We start from the raw sequence: 18,106 nt of genomic DNA, 5'->3' as shown, positions 1-18,106 counted from the left end.
TCTGAGAGCCACTAATATGAAAAAATCTGCCACATCCTCTCTGGTAAATATGAACAAATTCAATACCTTAAACTCCAATTTTCAGCTGAATGTTAGAAATAATTTGACATTTCACTTTTAACATTAGCCAAAAGATACAGAAACCTGCTATATTTGCCACCAAATTAGCACTTCAGACTTGCAATTGTTAACACCTCAAAACTACAGGGGAGATTTTAAGCTCAGCTAATGAATGAACTGTTTCATTTTGGTTTTGGCAAGGGTTAACCTTGCCAGTAGATTAAACAGTAACCTAGTTACTGTTGAAGTTTTGTTGATTAGTCATCTTATTAGCTGGAATTTTGACTTTTGCTATGATACGTGTGGTTTTTCCCTTAATATCTACTAAGTTCCCAAGAGGAGCCAAAACAATATATCTTTTTTAACAAGGTCCTATTATTTCCTATTTTTAAAAGTCTGCCTGTAGGCTCTTGGAGGTGGGGGAAACCATCCCTGAAGTGAATCTTCTATAAGATTCCAGGCTCTTGGGCGCCTGGGTGGCTCAGTGGGTTAAGCCGCTGCCTTCAGCTCAGGTCATGATCTCGGGGTCCTGGGATCGAGTCCCGCATCGGGCTCTCTGCTCAGCAGGGAGCCTGCTTCCCTCTCTCTCTCTCTCTCTCTCTGCCTGCCTCTCCATCTAGTTGTGATTTCTCTCTGTCAATAAAATAAATAAAATCTTAAAAAAAAAAATTCCAGGCTCTTTCAGTTGCTCTGGGTTTTCCTTTCTGCCACCAGCCATTACTCTCTCTCTCTCTCTCTCTCTGAAGATATGTTTTTTAAATCAACTTTAGTCACATTTGGAACCAACTCCCTCACTTAACTAGCCCCTTTTCTCTAGAGGCCAAAAAACTTGAGGTGGGGGTGGGTGAAGAAACAGAAATAAGTTTTAACAAGCTAGAGGTTGATCAAGAAAAAGGAATTCCTCATAGTTAAAGAAAAAGGAATTCCCCATACTTGGGTACAGAATAGAAGGAAGACAGATATTGAATAGCCTCCCTTGAAAAATAAGGGAAGGTAGGAACTTTCTGGTTAGAGACTTTCAGAAAATCCTGCCAGCAATGGAAGGGAGTCTCAACTCCACGTTGAGACTTCTCCAATTTCCAAATCCAGATTCTCAATGGCAAGGTCTCAGATGTACTTCCTACTCTCCACACAACTGGTACTGGGTTCCCAGCATGGATTGTAAGATGTGTCCAGATCACTGCTGGTGACAGGACCGAAGCACCTTCCCCAAGCAGGTGTCACCAATACCCATGATCCCAGGTCACTCTCTGGCATGCTTAGAATGAAGGACAAGATACTAGATCTTCTAAGGAAAAGTTGAAGGCCCTTGAGAGGGTGAGCACTTACATTCCAGCTTATCCTGAGGTCTCCCCGTCTCCAGCAGGGACAGGTAACACACAACATCCTTCAGGTACACTATGGGGGATTCCGAGCCTGGAGATGGAGCAACAGGGTTTCCCAAGGGGGTTGCAGCCACTTGGTCTTTAGCTGGCTCTTGCTTCTCAGTGATCTTCAATTCTGTAATAGCCAAAAGCAAACCATCCAAAAGCACTTAGTATTTAACAAATATTAAACCCCTTTTGTTACTCCATCATTTTCTTGATAGAGGCAAGAATTTTAAACAAGTATCCTCAAAAGTGTTGGTCACTTAAATATGATCCAATCTGTGGTCCTAGATATCTAATTTGTGGGGTTCATACTCTCTGAATGGGTCCCATTCTGACCCCTTTAAGAATCTATATCCTTGTAAGAAATTCACCTATACTCTGTGAATTTTCAGAAAAGATGAGAGTGATTTTTAGTAATGCCCATAAGCAACAGGTAAATGGCATTTAGCCTAAGGGTCTGGGAACACACCCAGTTTATAGAGTTTTGGCTAGGATTCTAAAAACCAGACTATTGGTCATTTATCAATGCCTGCTTTCACAATTTTCTTCTCAAATAAATTAAAAGATAAATGAAAAGGTGAATATTCAGAAGACCAACACTCAACGAGTTTCCAGAAACCAGGACGAATTTTGACTAGCTGCAAGCCTAATCATTTGGATTAAGAATATGCAGAAAGTGGTTTATCATTCAGCAGGAATGGAGTGTTTTCCCTCTGGAGTTTCCCCTTTTCTTAGATAGGAAAACGCTGTCTCTTTTATACTTCTTGTCCTCTAATTCAGAAATATGAGGTTATTACTAATGAGAAAACCAGGCACCTATATTCTACTGTGTGAATTATACTTTCTCAAGTCACTTTAAGAGCTCTATCTCTCTTTTCCCAGTCTCTCTAAATCCATGCCCATCTGAAATAATCTCTTAATATCCAGGAAGTGGGTGCAACTCACAGAAAACACAGTGAAAAGTAAGAGGAAGACCGGCAGTGGAAAATCCACTAAGTAATGGAGAGCACACAGACAGGCAGCCCTGAGAGTAATGCCTGCTGGGGAAGGCAACATTACCAGCCCACTTTTTGTTCAGAGAGCCAAAGTGCCAGGCAAAGGCAAACGGTTTGTGTCAGGCCAGTAGAGCTGTGTTCCATGAAAGCCAACTGGGTCCCAGGAGTTGGGCTATGATCTGAGAAGGGAGTTAACAATGATCCAGATGGACAGCAGGTGAGACCACTGTTTCAATGACACTCTGTATACTACAAGAGGCCTTCTGAAGAGACCAAGACAGATCTTACGAAACAGAACTGCAACACAAGGAAAGGAAGCTTCCAGATCATTGGAAACCACTTCCTACTGGACAAGACCCTAAGAGGTTGCAAGAAGATATAACCTCTACTAAGTAGGGGCAGAAAGCCTCAAGGGTGAGTAAGTTGAGCTAAAAATAAGGATAGTGAGATGGGGAAATTGTAATAAAATTACATATGCAACAGAAGTATTTAAATAATCACTGGAGGAAAAGTTAGGGATAAACATACTAATATATAAGACAAATGAGAGAGGGGTGCCTGGGTGGCTCAGTGGGTTAAAGCCTCTGCCTTCAGCTCAGGTCATGATCTCAGGGTCCTGGGATCGAGCCCCACATTGGGCTCTCTGCTCAGCAGAGAGCCTGCTTCCCCCCCCCCTCTCTCTGCCTCCTTCTCTGTCTACTTGTGATCTCTGTGAAATAAATAGATAATATTAAAAAAAAAAGACAAATGAGAAAAATCCTTTGTACAGGATAGCCCATTATATCTCATGTTACTGTTACATCCTCAAACTATCCATCATTAAAACACTATTACAATGACTTCTATTTTGACTAAATTGGAATAACGTACCAGATATACCCTTCTGTTGAAACAATTAAAAAACTGGACAAAAGATATGAAACAATGGTTCACAGGACACTGGATGTGGTAGCACCAAATGGTGATTTTCCCAAGAGACTGAAAAACAAATGAGATGATTCCTATAATTGCCACATCTTACTGTCCAGAAAGAGTTTTAAGGGCTGCAGCACAGGAAAGGGGAGCCCAGACAGATCCTGCAAGTCTCTCTGAATTGAAGAGGCAGACTTTGGGGAGTCCAAGGTGTCTAGAGTTCACAGGGCAGTGCACCAAAGAGGAGGAAGCTGCACAGAGAGAACTCTAGAGATCTACAGAGGGTCCTCTGTGAGTAATCAGTAGAGTTTCCCCTCAATTATTCAGCTGAGTAACAATTAGCATAGATGTGTGATGAGACTACCTGAGGCTAGGGAAAGAATCAGTATTGGTGGGAACAATCCCTGGAATGCAAGAATAGTGTCTCTTCTCACCAATCAAGGCAGAAAACTCAAGAAACACTGGGTAGAGAACTCAGAAGAGTTTTGCTTTGGTAGTTGGGTGAAATTAGTAAACGCCTCTCTGGTCCTGCCTAGTAAAGCTTTAAAACCCAAACCAAAAAGGTCAAACTATTTCCAAGTGACCTAACAGTGCCCCAAAGCAAAACTCAATAATTTTTCTAAGAATGTAAAACCCAACGATGTAAAATTGTCAATGCCTGGTATTTCACAAAAAAGTTAACAGGTATACAAGGAAGCAAGAAAAAAAAAGAACAATAATAATGAGAAAAGCAATTGACATGGAGCCAGAAATGACACAGATGATATAATAAAAACTTTACAATAATTATTACAAATGTATTCCATCTCTCCAAGAAGCTAGAGGAAAGATTGCATATGTTAAGAAGAGACAAAAAAGATACGTAAAAAATGTCCGTAACAATTGTCTAGATATGATGTGTGTGAAATGAAAAAGTGCCCTGAATAGGATTAGCAGTGGATTAGAATTTGCAGAAGAAAAGATCAGTGAATTTGAAACAGCAATAAAAACTATCCAAAAAAGACTTTAAAAAAAAAAATAGTGTCGTATCGGTGAGCTGGGGGACAACTTCAAATAGACATGTATAATTTGAATACGTGAAGAGAGAAAGAAGTAGAAAATTTTAAGAAATAATGGCTGGAAATTTTCCAAATTTGTTGATATTTGATAAAAGCTATAGAATCTCAGGTCCATGATGCTCAATGAACCCCCAATACATGAAGAAACATGAAAATTATACCAGGGAAAATTATAATCAAATTGGTTGAAATCAGTGATAAAGAGAAAAAAAATTCATAAAAGCCACAGGAAAAGAGACCTTATGTAGACAAAAAAAAAAAAAAAGAGGAGAATGCCTGTAGTTTTCTCACTGGAAAGAAAGCAAGCTGAAAGCAAGTGGAACAACATCTTTAAAGTACTAAGGGAAAAAAAAAAAACCTGTCAACCTAGAATTTTTTTTTTAAGATTTTATTTATTTATTTGAGACACAGAGAGAAAGAGAGAGAGCACAAGCAGAAGGGAGAGGGAGAAGCAAACTGCCCTTTGAGCAGGAAGCCCTACTGGGGGCTTGATCCCAGGACCCCAGAATCATGACCTGAGTGAAGGCAGATGCTTAACTGACTGAACCACCCAGGCACCCCTGCCAACCTAGAATTCTTAACTCAGTGAAATATCTTTAGAAAAAAAAAGGCAAAATAATTTTTCAGTATACAAAACTTCACAGAGCTGCAATACAAGAAATGATAAAGAACATCTTTTTAGTTGAATTATACCATATGGAAACCTAGATTTACACACAAGAATACAGAGTTTTATAACAGGTAACCACATGGGTAAATATAAAAAATATTTTTATTAGTTAAATCTCCTTGAAAGATAATTAACTACTGAAGCAAAAATAATAACAATGTGGTTGAGCAGTTTATAATTCAACATGTATAGAAGGAAAATGTATGATAGCAGTAGCACAAAGGCCTAGGTGGAAGATATGGAGGGATACTGCAATAAATTTCTTTTTTAAAGACTTTATTTATTTATTTGACAGAGAGAGAAAGCACAAGCAAGGGGAGCAGCAGACAGAGTGAGGGGGAGAAGTAGGCTCCCCACCAAGCAAAGAACCCAATGTGAGGCTCCATCAAAGAATCCTGAGATCATGACCTGAGCTGAAGGCAGACACTTAAACTACTGAGCCACCAAGGCACCACTCTTATGGTAAATTTCATAGAGTATATACAAAGTGGAATAATATTACTTGAATATAGACTATTACAGTTAAAACCATCACTAAAATACTGTTACAAAGAGTTATAGCTAATAGTGTTAAAAAGAAGATGAGTAAAATCATAAATAATTTAACTAATTGAAAGAAGACAGAAAAAGAGCAAAAGGGAAAGAAAGGACAGATGGAGAAAAAAAACCCAAATAGCAAAATGGCACTTTTAAACCTAATGATAGCAATTATCACAGTAAATGTAAATGTTCTAAAATTCTAAAATGCAGAGATTGTCAGCTTAGATTAAAAAAAGAAGATCCAACCAACTACATGCTTCCTATTAAAAAGTCTTTTTAAATATGGACACAAATACATTAAAAGAATGGAGGAAGATGCCACTGTAACTCTAGTTAATGAGAGTGACTACATTAATTATGAATTATAATAAACTAGATTTCAAAGCAAAGAGTGTTCCCAGGAATGAAGGGAGTCACTTCATAATAAAGAGGTCAAATCATCACAAGAACATAATAATTGTAAACACTCTATTTCTTGATCTTTACCTAAAAGGAATGAAAGCTGTCCATATAAAGATGTGTACTAAGAATATTAATGTTTTATATGTAATAGCCCTAAACTGGAAACAACCCAAATGTCCATCAGTAGGTGAATGGATAAACAAATTGTGGAATATCTACCTATATATTGGCATACTAATCAGCACTAAAAACATGTTGATTATTATATTATAAATTATTATACTGAGTGAAAGAAGCCACACCAAAAAATGTACATACTGTATGAGTCTATAAGAATAGAAAATGCATAAATAAAAAATCTTAAAAAAAAAAAAAAAAAGAATAGAAAATGCAGTCTAATCTATAGTGGCAGCAAGCAGATCAGTGATAGTACAGACATGTGGGTAGTGGTAGGGAAGGTGGGAAAAAGAGATTATAAGGCAACTTTGGAGATGATAGATATCTTCATTATCTTGATGTGGTACTGCTTTATAGGTGTATACACCTGTAAAAACTTATTAACTGTACATTTCAAACATGCAATTCACTTTATGCCAATTATATTTCAACAAATCTGTTTTAAAACATTGTTATAGACTTTTCCAAAGATCTCTGGGTTACCAGAACTATGACTGGATCTTGAACCACCAGTTCTAGTCTACACTGAAGTGAACTATTCATTCTAGTCATGGAAATGCCAGGGCACAGAAGGACTGAGGGGCACTTAGTCTTATTAGTGCTTTTCCTCCTCAAGCTGCCTTATGTGAAACACCCCCAACCCACGCCATTCAAGTACATCCCTCAGGGACCATCAGTAACAACAGACTAATACCCTCTTCCAGATTACAGAAGTTCTGTCTAGGTGCCATGTCATTAACCATTTTGCTTGAGGGTTCTTAGGCAGACCTGATTTGTTCCACCTTCTCTCTGTATTACCTGTTGCCTTCCGGTTGGACAGGGTTGCATGAAGGAAAGAATACCAAGCTAGAGGCAGAGGACTGAGTTTCTAGCTTTGGATTTGTGCTAAATGGTGTGTGATCTTGCATGAGTGGGCTTACTCCTATATCCAACCTCAGATTTTTCATCTATGGAAGGAGGGCCTTGCATTAAAATTGATGTTTACCAAAAGTCTTGAATGATATGAAAAATGTTTGAGTATAATGTTAAGTGAAAAAAAAACTGGTTCCCAAATTATATGCATAATCTGATTCCAATTCCATAAAAAATTTGTAGAAAAAACCTACAAGGAGGGGTGCCTGGGTGGCTCAGTGGGTTAAAGCCTCTGGCTTCGGCTTGGGTCGTGATACCAGGGTCCTGGGATCAAGCCCCACATCGGGCTCTCTGCTCAGCAGGGAGCCCGTTTCCTCTTCTCTCTGCCTGCCTCTCTGTCTACTTGTGATCTCTGTCTATCCAATAAGTAAATAAAATCTAAAAAAAAAGAAAAGAAAAGAAAAGAAAGAAAAAACCTACAAGGATACGTGTATACAGGCATAAGTGTAACTGCATTGGTAAATTATGGGTGATTTTGTTGTTTCCTTTTATTTGTTTTGTACACTTCAAATTTTTTATGATATAATGTGTTACTTTTATAATTGGGAAGAACTTTCCTTGAGAGTCCAATATGTCAAGCTGCGGAAAACATCTCAAGAGCCTGAGGGATGAAATAAAACCTAGGAGATTGAAGTTCACATTGTTTATTCGACTTAGTCCTGGGCATTAAGGGAAGGATGCACTCTGGCTTTCCTAGCTGACAACCTGAAATGACAGATCACTTGAGGCTCTGAGCCTATGTCTGGTCTCAGTGGAAGCCCCTCTCTACTGTGTCTATGTACCCAAACATTCCCCTACCTGGTTCTGGAAATGAATAATTTGAACTGGATTGTTCTGGATCCCAGCTTGGAGACTGCTCTGAAAGGCCTAAGTAGGCCACAGCAAATGAGAATCTAGTTTCCTCTGGCTTCAGCTTGGACAACAGGAAAAGGCTGGGATTTTTAACAGATGGCCTGATCTAAGGTGATACCAGAACTTGGCTCTTCCTTACTGGCAGAGGCCCTTCTCTGTGGTATCCGTCTGTCCCTACATTCCTGTTTCTGGTGAACAGGGGCATCTAATTAAGACATCCACAGAAGGTGGTCTAACAGGAAAAGGATGTTCTACTTTACATCTCAAGTCACAAAAGATGATGGAAAAATGGTATATACCTCCCTGAGACAGCATTCACATCATTACCCTTTTATTATCTGACCACAGGAAACTGACACTCTCCATACACAAGGAAAATGGTACATCACAAATCACTTCTCCAGGAGGAAGTTTCTGAAAGTTGCTCTCAGACCCAGAATGATACAAATGTTGCCAATAAACATTGTGGTCAAATACACCAGCCAAGTTCCATTATCATCATCGATTACTTTTTCTCAAATATCATGTATTGACAGCATCCCCAGGAAGTCCTTCCTTGGTTCCTCAGAAACTTTAGCCACTAAAACAAACCCTGCTCCGACAATTTGGAACCTCAAGGAATAAAGTGTAATTTTTCTCGGGTTCCTCTTGAAGTTCCAGATATTTGGACTAAGAAAGTCTCTGGGTAAAGAATCTGGGCCCAAATGCTTGTCATGGTTGATTTTCTCTTTCAGAGTTTAGAATGTCAAGGTTCCCAATTTCACCCTTCTCTTCCTATTATGAGAATATTTTAAGTCATCATATGCCTCTCTTATTCCACATATGATTTAAGACTTATTTATAACTTAAATCCATTTACCTAAGAGCATCTCCCAGCATCAGCTTCTCTACCAGAGAGGCTATGGACCTCGCATGGCTGGGTGGGATGCTGGGAAGAGTGGGTGGGTGAGCCATATTTTGTAGAGTCTTGCCCTGATGCTGCCCCTGAAGGCCTCAGGAAGGCACTGATGCCTGTAAGCCTTGCTTCGTGGAACTCTAGGGCAATTTTCCTTTCCCAACCATGCTCTGCTTTTCATCCATCATCAATTTTTGATCTCACCAGTCCTTCAGTTATACCCGGAAAACTCTACAGTCTTTCCAGTTGCCCTTTTTGCTATGACTAGAGAAAAGATTAGAAATACACCTAGTATCCTCTTGAAGAAATTCTCTCATCCTTCCAGGTCCCGGGCAAATAGATGAAAATAATGTTAACTGCTTCACCTGGCTCCTCCTCCTGACTTATGAAAACCGGTGCATGTAAGTACCACCAATTCTCCCATCTAGGCCTCTGTGCTCTTGTTCTACATTTCACTTTTACATATGTTAGAAATTGCACAACACAATGTCTTTTTTTTTCTTCAATAGTTAATTACCTTTCAAAGAGATTTAACTAATAAGAAAAATATTCTTCATATGTCCCAATGTGGTTACCAGTTTCAACATTCTTCATTTACATGTGTAAACCCAGGTTTCCATATGGTATAATTCTACTAAAAAGATTCCCTTTACCATTTCTTACAGTGCAGCTCTATACAGTTTTGCCCATTTGAACACACTCCTCCCTTCTTGACCGACCAACCTTCAACCACCCACAGGCAGTCATGTGTATCTCAGCCCTAGATCCCTCTTTATAAATATGCTCTGCTTCTCTCTCTCTGCACCTCTCTCTCTCTCTCTCACACACACACACACACACACACACACACACACACTCTCTCTCGCTCAAACCTCCACATATATTTACTCCCCAGAAGGTTCCCCTTCTCCCCTGTCTGGCCAGGCAACCCCATCAGAAGTAAACAGCTAATGAGCTACCCTGTTTCACGGCAAGTAAAGAAAGAGCCTGCACCAAGCCTCATGATCCCAGCACATGTGAGTGGTGGAGGCCCCTAAGATGGAAGCAGACAAGATGGTGCTTAAAGGACATGGAAACAAACCGCTGGTTAGATGTCCCCTTCCTCCACCCCAACCCGCAAATCTCGTATTATAAAGACTTACCTGTATCAGGGGCACAGGCCTCATCTGCTTTGGCAGCATTATCCACATTCTGTATGTTGGTATCTGGGGAGGAAAAAGAAGATCTGAGGACCAGCCCATGATCTCTAGCTTCTTAGAGACACAGGAAGGGCACACCTTCCTGTGGGGACCTGGATCACTTGAGTTGTGCATCCCTGAGTGTCAGCTGGGTTCATGCTGACTCACTGGGGTTGGCTGTGTCACCCCCATTATAGACCAAGCAGACAAGGATCATAACCCCCTTCCTCTGCCACTACTGGGCTCAGCCCAGCCTGGGCACATGACCTGAAGGTGTTCCCTTCAAGGGCTTCCTGCCCTCTTTGCAGAAGCTTCTCTTCCCCCTGTCATACATTATTTTGTTCTTCTCCCCATCCTCCCCTCTGATCCTGGGGGCAGGAATTTTGCCCTTCTTTGTTCCTCTGAGAGAGCCATCAGACAGGGTTTCCCATGAGTCCCTATGGGGAAAGGAGTCCTGGTGCCCCAGTCCCCATTCCCACCCCATAAAGAAGTTACTGCACACAGGGGACCCCCTGGAAATGCAGCTGTGCCTGTGCCAAATGCGTCAGAGCTACAAAATCTCCTTCTTGTCTCGGGGAACACTGGTCTACATACCTGGGCCACTGGCCTCATTGCTGGCCCCCTCTGTTGGGTGGTCAGGGGTCTCCTGTCTGGGCTTCTGGCTGAAGGCCAGGAAGAGGTGCGTGCTCAGTGGCTGAGGAAGGTCCACCTCCAAGTATGCCCTCATGAACAGCTTGAAGACATCGTAGCTAATTGGCTGAGAAGAAACAAAGAGGACAGAGAAACTGGGGAGGGCAGGCAGGCGAGAGAAATGGAAGGGAAGCAGAAAGAAGTGGGGGGCACTGGTGGGCTCAGGAATGAAAAGGCCAGGAGGTGATGGAGAATGGCAGGCACAGGGAGCAGGGGACAGGAAGCAGGAAAGAGATGACACTGGTGGTTGCATGTCGGGACTGGCAGGAGGCTTCTGTAACAGGACATGTCCAAGACTAGGCAGAAAGCGGGTGATGGGGAATGAACATGACCACACAGGGGGACTCTGCCTGAGTCGATGCCCACAAGCCAGACGGTTCTCTAATGAGCTGGATTTGGTCAGTGTCACGGAATCCTAGTAAGATGAAGAAGGACGGAGTGGAAAACACAATGGAAAGATGGTTCTTCTGTAGGGTCTCCATTTTTCTACTTAGGCTGTGAGGGATGTGATTTCTGAGTGCTCGGGTCTCAGAAAAGAGGGAAAAACAGGCTCCATCCTTCAGGAGTCTCATAACTGATCTTCCCTGGATGAACCTCAAGAGAACCGGAGAGGGTATGTGTCTGGCTCAGCTGTTCTCAAAACATGCCCTTGTGAAGGTTTTCGGCACTGGGAGAAGAGCCGAAGGGCAGAAGGTAGAATCAAGAAACGCGCCCCAAACTAGAACCTCTCCCAGCTGCCTCTCTCCCACCACTGCCTGGCTTCTGGTCCCGGGCTGGGAGCAACCGTGCCAGAAAGGGCTGCTGTACTCAGCAAACGCTCAACAAAGACAGTCTGCAATGAGTCATCACTGGCTCGTTCTCTGATGGCATCAGATTCTTCATCAAATCGGCAGATGCTCCTGGAAATCACTGAGGAAGCTCTCCTCTAAGATCTGCTGTGCAGGCTTTTGTAAATAATAACAGCCATGAGAAAAAAAAAATCCCTTTTTAGGGAGCCTACTTGGCTCTCCTTCCAAAATGCTGATAGCATTTAACCCCTTGTCTCTTCTAGAAAATCTGGGAGCCTTTCCGGAGCCATGAGCTGGCTCAAATATATGCCATCAAGTCTGGGATGCAAAGTTTTGGCCCCCAAAACAAGGGATGATCTCCTGACCCCATTGGGAGGGAGCTCAGGAGGCAGTTTTCACTTGCCCTAGGCTGTCCTTTGCCGAGGGGAGGAAGCCTGATTTGGTTAAACAGAGGATAATGCAGGCTCTTAGCTCATTAAGGCATCTCTAAGCAAATGGTGGATTCATATTTCTTGTGACAACTACCACCGATCTGTCTCTATCTCTCTGTCTTTCCTGAGTCTCTGTGTCTCTCTTTCTGACCCTATCTCCACAGCCTCATCACCCAAGTGTTCTTCCCCACACAACCTTCTCTCTTTTTTTTTATCAGTCTGCAAGAGCAAAAGCTTTTCTTTCTACTTTCCAAGTGGAACCCACCAACTATGACCCTTGATTCCACCTGCCCTCCCTCTGAAGGCATCTCCCAGCATCTGCTTCTCTACCTGTAAGCATGTTCAAGGTCACTGTTCCAAAGAAATGACTGAATACTTGAGTTACTACCCTGTCCTTCTTCTCTTCCCCTTCTGTGTTCCCTGGCCAGACCACACTAGCCTGTTAACTCTTCAGTCCTATTCAGTCTGGGTTCTGGCCCATCATCTATGAACCCACTCTCTTGAAGGTCATCAATTCAGGTGTCTCTTTTTTGACTTGCTCATCTTTGGCTTCTCTGTAGCATTCCCTCCTCTTTACTTGAACTTTCTGTTTTCCACATTGTTGTTCTATTTTGGTTTTCTTCATTCTCTACTTTGATTTGCCTGAGTATTTATTGATAGCACAGTTATATTTTAGAAGGCTCCTTTTGCATGGTCTTCATCTTCACACTATTTAAATTGGCAAGTACTGTTTGCAGTGTACAACTGACCCTTGAACAACATGGGTTTGAACTGTACGAGCCCATTTACTTGTGGAATTTTTTTCAGTAAATAGAGTACAGTACTATCAGTGTATTTTCTCTTCCTCATGATCTCCTTAATTACATTTTCCTTTCTCTGGCTTCCTTTATTATAGAATATAGTACAGTATATACAATACAAATAATATATAAAATATGTGTTAATCAACTGTTTGTGTTAAAAGTAAGACCTCCAGTCAACAGTAGGCTATTAGTAATTAAGCTTTTTGGGGAGTCAAATTTATATGTGGATTTCCAACTATGTTGCGGATTGGCGAACCTAACCCCCATGTTACTCAAGGGTCAACTATAGTTTTGAGCCCCAAAGTGTCCCGTTAATTTTTTTTATCAAATTGAGAACTAGCAGCAGAAAATATTTCTGGAACACTGACTATACTAAATGATTTTTTAAAAAAAAGAGAACACTTGGTTAACACATCTAATATAACACTCTTCAAAACCCAAAGCTGAAAGATCATCAAAGAAAGCAGTATGGGATTCAGGGGACCTCGTGACTGGTCTCAGCTCTACCCCATTTCCCTCTCTTTGTGAACCTCAGTTTCTTCCTCAGCAGATGGTAAGTTTGAGAAGATCTCAAGTTCTCAACTTCTAGTAGCCCCCTCCCTCGGCCAGTCCCCTTCCTGACCCTGCAGCTTCTGCTACCTTTGACAATACCAGGCTCTGTTTTGAACTCCCAGTCATCGGAGACTAGGTGTTGTCCCTTCCTTCTATTCACTGTTCTTTTGCCACCTCTGTCACCTCTGGGTCTTTTCTGTGTGTCCACTGTCCCGCTGCCTCCACCCATACAAGAAGGCTCTGGAGGCCCAATGTTCCCTGGTTTCAGACTTCTGTTCTGTGCCTCCTACCTGGACTACTGCAATACTTCTCAATTTGCCTCCACCCCCATCTGTCAGTCCTCCCATCTTATCTATCCTTGCCAGATTGATCTTCCCAGAGCATAATTCTGAACAGATTGCTTCTCTACTCAACAACTTTCCATGCCTCCTAATTGCCCATGGGAGAGGTGAGATCAGTTTTAAAATCACATGACCCTCTATAACATTTTTGAGCATGCATTCCCATTTCCCTATACTTACAAATTAATACATGTACTACTGTGCTCCTCTATTATACCCCATAGAACATACACAAGAGAAGAAACTAGAAAACAGAAGATGAGATAAAATAAAATCAATGTGACTGGAAGGTCTAATTTGTAGTGTTCCCACACTCCAGTGGGTCATCTCCTGTATTCCTTGAGTCCTCTGGGATTCACAGCCCTCCCATAATCCCACTCCAACCTAGATCCGTAGCTACTTCAAGCTCTGAGGTCATTCTGATCTTTTCTCCTATGATTCCATATGTGTACCTCTACACTCTGTTCACACTTATCTCTGTGTTCTTTCCTGGTCAAGCCTCCACGCGTATCTCATAAACTGCTTCCTTCTCTACCGGTTAATATTCCAACATATTTTAGCTAGACTTTAAGGTCCAGCCCAGATGCACCTCCTTCAGAAAGCCTGGTACCTGAATTTCTGTACTTTGTCCCTTCCATTCATGTCCTATGACACTTTCATCAGCTGCTCTCTTTTTAATACACAGTTGTTTGTGATAACTACATCCTTAGTTCCTCAACTAGATCTAGAGTTCTGGGAAGGTAGTGAAATATCCTATTTCATCTAAGTATCACCCCCAAACCATCTATGACAGGTATTTTAATGGATGTGGGGTTTCTTGCTGTATACTTGGCTCCCATCGATTATTGTAGGGCCTATTCAGTCAATGTCTATGTACTGAACCTCCTAGGTACAAGAAACACCTTGGGGAACACACCTGTGACACACACACATAGGTCTATACCTTCAAGAGACTCAGGTATTGAAATAATTCCAATACAGCATCAATAGTGATGAGTATGGGAAAAGTACTGACAAACTACTATAAGAACTTAGAAAACAATGATGGAAGGCATGTCCAACCACTCATGACCCTAATCAGGGGTACAGGATGGCATAGAATAAGCCCAGAAACAAAGATCTTTCACATCAGAAGAGCCCAGACCTCCTCATGTCACTGAAGTTCTGAAAGTTCAGTGACTTGCCCCAGCCACCCAGTAGCAGAGTAAAACCGGAAGCCTGATCTTCTGACTCCCAGTCCAGTGCTCCTGCTCCCATGTCTGTTCTAGGTCCCAGTGCTAACAGATGGCTCCCTGCCACTCTCTCTAAGAACCTCAAGTATAGTATGCAAAAAAAAAAAAAAAAAAAAAAATGTGGCTGTGTGCCACTCTCAGAGCAGTATCTGAGTGGTGGAGAGTGAGTTCTTTATGAGCACAGGCCAGGCTCAGATGCGCTGCCAGTGAATGTGTGATGGGTAGAAAGTGGCTTACTCTGCCCAAGCCAGACAAACAAACACTCTGAGGCATGCTGGCAACTCTCTGTGCTCGGAATAACATGCTGGGCACTGTCATGGTGCAGGCCTGTTTTCTTCCCAGAAACTGCCACTTTCATATAGGAATTAACTGGGCACTTGCTGTTTCTGTAGTCTGCTTCAAGAGTGAATTCTTGCACAGGTCAAAAAAGGAGGGGGGAACTAGATGGACAGCTTATTGTGCATCAGGCAGTTTACGTTCATGATCTCATTTAAGTCTTAAGGCAACCAGGGCACCTGGGTGGCTCAGTCCTTAAGTGTCTGCCTTCGGCTCAGGTCATGATCCCAGTGTCCTGGGATCAAGCCCCACATGGGGCTCCCTGCTCAGTGGGAAGCCTGCTCCTCTCTCTCCCACTCCTCCTGCTTTTGTTCCCTCTCTCGCTGTATCTGTCAAACAACTAGAAAATATCTTAAAACAACAACAACAACAACCACCGTGTGAGGTGGGACTATTACCGCTAGTAATAGCAGTGGATGAAAAAAATTCTGAAAACATGAATAACTTGCTCAGAGTCATACAGCCTGGGCAGAGCTGGGCTCTGTGCTTCCACATGTCTGAGTCCAAGATCACAAGGCCACCGAGCCACCTTGCTCCTCTTACTCCACCATGTACTGGTTCACTTTCTGGCTGTTTTTTTGCTCTACTCGATTCTCCAGAGTATCACTCAGTGTTTATGGGCAGCGGCTCCGCTTGTCGCGGCCAGATGCGAACTTTTATTCTTGGCCTCGCTTTCCTAGCTACTTGCCCTTCCCACGACTAACTCATGCCTCCTTGAGACATTTTAGCAGCAGTAAGCCATCAAGCTCAAGAGCAAGTACATGCTTTTTGTTTCCCTCACCCCGTGCCGGGACATTACACCTACTAGAAGCCAACCACACTGGGAGAGAGAATAAAACCAGAGTGACAGAGCTTCCCGGCGACACAGCAGTTCCAGGCATGCAAAGAGTGGGGGGGCCAGCTGGATGAGGCGTGGGTGGCAGCAGGCTCCTAACAGCCAAGCTGCTCTCCGCTTCTGAAAGCTCCCGTGGCCTTCACACCCTCGGTGGCCCTGACCAAATTGTTCCCCTCCCACTCTTCAGCCTCAAGGCTGTCGGGCTGATTAGCAGCCCCCACCCTTCTTTGTTCCTGTGTTTCTGGAGCTGGGGGTGAGGGGTGGGAGGGGCAACAAGTTCTTTGCGGCTTCCCCATCTTCTCTGCATGGCTTCTCCTCAGGAATGTTCTTTGAAATGGCTCATTCTCAGTCTGTCTCCTGTACGGGCAATCTTCCTCCTGTTTCATTCTCCAGAGGACTGTGCACTTTATCCAAAGCCCCTGCTCAGGTAAACCTCAAGGACATGTGCTTTGCTGGTTCCCTGCCAGTGCCCAGCAGCAGAGTTGACTCAAGGGTCACTGAAAGGATGACAATACCAATAAATAATGACCTGCCTTGTCCCAAGTCTGTCCTGCTGATCAGTCATTTTTCTGCAATTAGCCCTCATGAAAGGACCTAGGATCAGGGAAAAGGAAGTTGAATTTAACACATTCTGGGGAAAGGAGTCAGAATAATAATGGATACCACTTTTTAAGTGTCCTATAAAGTGTTAGACATTTTGCAAAAATTATCTCAATCCATCCACTCATCTGCAAACTTCAATGTCTTTGCTTGTTGTGATCTTCAGGTCACAGATGAGGAAATTGAGGCTCAGAGACGTGAAATATTATTTCAGGCCACACTGCTGGTTGGCAGCAAAGGCAGAAGTCTAACCTAAGACCACGAACCTTCAGAGCCTGCCAACAGGGAGTAAGTTCTAGAGGGCAAGAACCGTGCTTCCTCACCTTAATATCTTCTACAGTGCCCAGCACGGTGCCTGGATGCTCAAGAAACATGAGATGAGTGGAATTGGAAAGTAGGGGAGGTCTTGCATTCATTTACTCATTCAACAAATATTTCTTGAGTGCGTGCTATGAGCCAGATACTCCTCTGGGCACTGGGGATACTGAAATGAACAAATATATAGCATGACAGTTGGTGAGGAATACTAAGGAGGACAATAAGGCAGACCAGGGGGATAAGAAACATCAGGAAAAAGGGCTTAAAATTTTAAATAGAGAAGGTGACATTCACTGAGAGGGTGATCTGAGCGAACACTTTAAGAAGTAAGGAAATAAACAACGTGGGTATCTGTGGGAGGAACATTCCATGAAGAGACGAAAGCAAATGCAAAGGTACTGAGGTAGAGCAACCTTGGCTTGTTTGACAACATCAAGAAGGCTATAAGAGCTGGAAAGGAATGATGAGGAGAGTAGCAAGAGATGAGATTAGGGAGTAGACGGAGGTACAGATGGTAATGACTTTGATTTTAACTCTGAGTAGGGAGTTGGGGAGCCATGAGGGATTGTAGAGCAGAATAGTGACATGATCTGACTTAAATTTTAACAGATTGCTCGGGATGAGTGTGAAGAATAGGGTTTAAAGGTCAAGAGCAGAAACAAGGAAGGAGCTCAGTTAGGTGACTATTACAATAATCTGGACAAAATATGGTAGTGCAGGTAAGGGTGGAAGCAGTGCCTGTGGTGAGATGTGACTAGACTTTGGATATATTTTGAAGGTAGAAGTGGCAGAGTTTGCTGATGAATTGGACATGGGATGTGAGAGGAAAACTCAATGATGACTCCATAGTTTAAGACTGAAGAACTTGAAGAAAGGAGTTGTCATTTATGGAAATGGGGTAGACTGCCGGAAAAACAGGCGTCACAAGGGAAGATCAAAGAACTCAGACTAGCTTATGTTAAGTAGGAGACAGCAGTTTGATTTTTCAATAGAAATGTCAAGTTAGAGGGATGAAAGGAAAACCAGTGTCCTGAAATCCAAGTGAAGACAACAGAGGAGGACCTGACCAACTGTGTCCAATGCCTATTGGCATTGAGTAAAATGCCTATTGAGTTCAGCTACATTGTGATCCTTGGCAATCCTCACCAGTGGTTTTAGT

At 42.5% G+C, this 18,106-nt stretch overlaps 1 protein-coding gene across 5 annotated transcripts in view; it reads right to left on the bottom strand.

Moving 5' to 3' along the window:
* Positions 1 to 18,106, bottom strand: part of DGKG (diacylglycerol kinase gamma) — a 209,932-nt gene that overhangs the window by 140,753 nt on the left and 51,073 nt on the right. For 4 of the 5 annotated variants that reach the window (XR_009350976.1, XM_059163209.1, XM_059163206.1 and 1 more), the window contains exons 4-6: positions 10,616 to 10,778; positions 9,986 to 10,048; positions 1,390 to 1,560 (exon numbers count right to left, since the gene is read on the bottom strand). Coding sequence is in view for 4 of the 5 variants with exons in the window: in XM_059163209.1 (XP_059019192.1) it covers positions 1,390 to 1,560; positions 9,986 to 10,048; positions 10,616 to 10,778 (397 nt within the window). In the remaining variant the exon portion in view is untranslated. Of the gene's footprint in view, positions 1 to 1,389; positions 1,561 to 9,985; positions 10,049 to 10,615; positions 10,779 to 16,952; positions 17,114 to 18,106 lie in introns of all 5 variants that reach the window. The other variant, XM_059163208.1, reaches the window with a different exon arrangement.

The sequence above is a fragment of the Mustela lutreola genome, chromosome 2 (genome assembly GCF_030435805.1).
Source record: "Mustela lutreola isolate mMusLut2 chromosome 2, mMusLut2.pri, whole genome shotgun sequence".
Lineage (NCBI taxonomy): Eukaryota > Metazoa > Chordata > Mammalia > Carnivora > Mustelidae > Mustela > Mustela lutreola.
The sequence above is the reverse complement of the archived record's forward strand: the minus strand, read 5'-3'. Positions and strand labels throughout refer to the sequence as shown.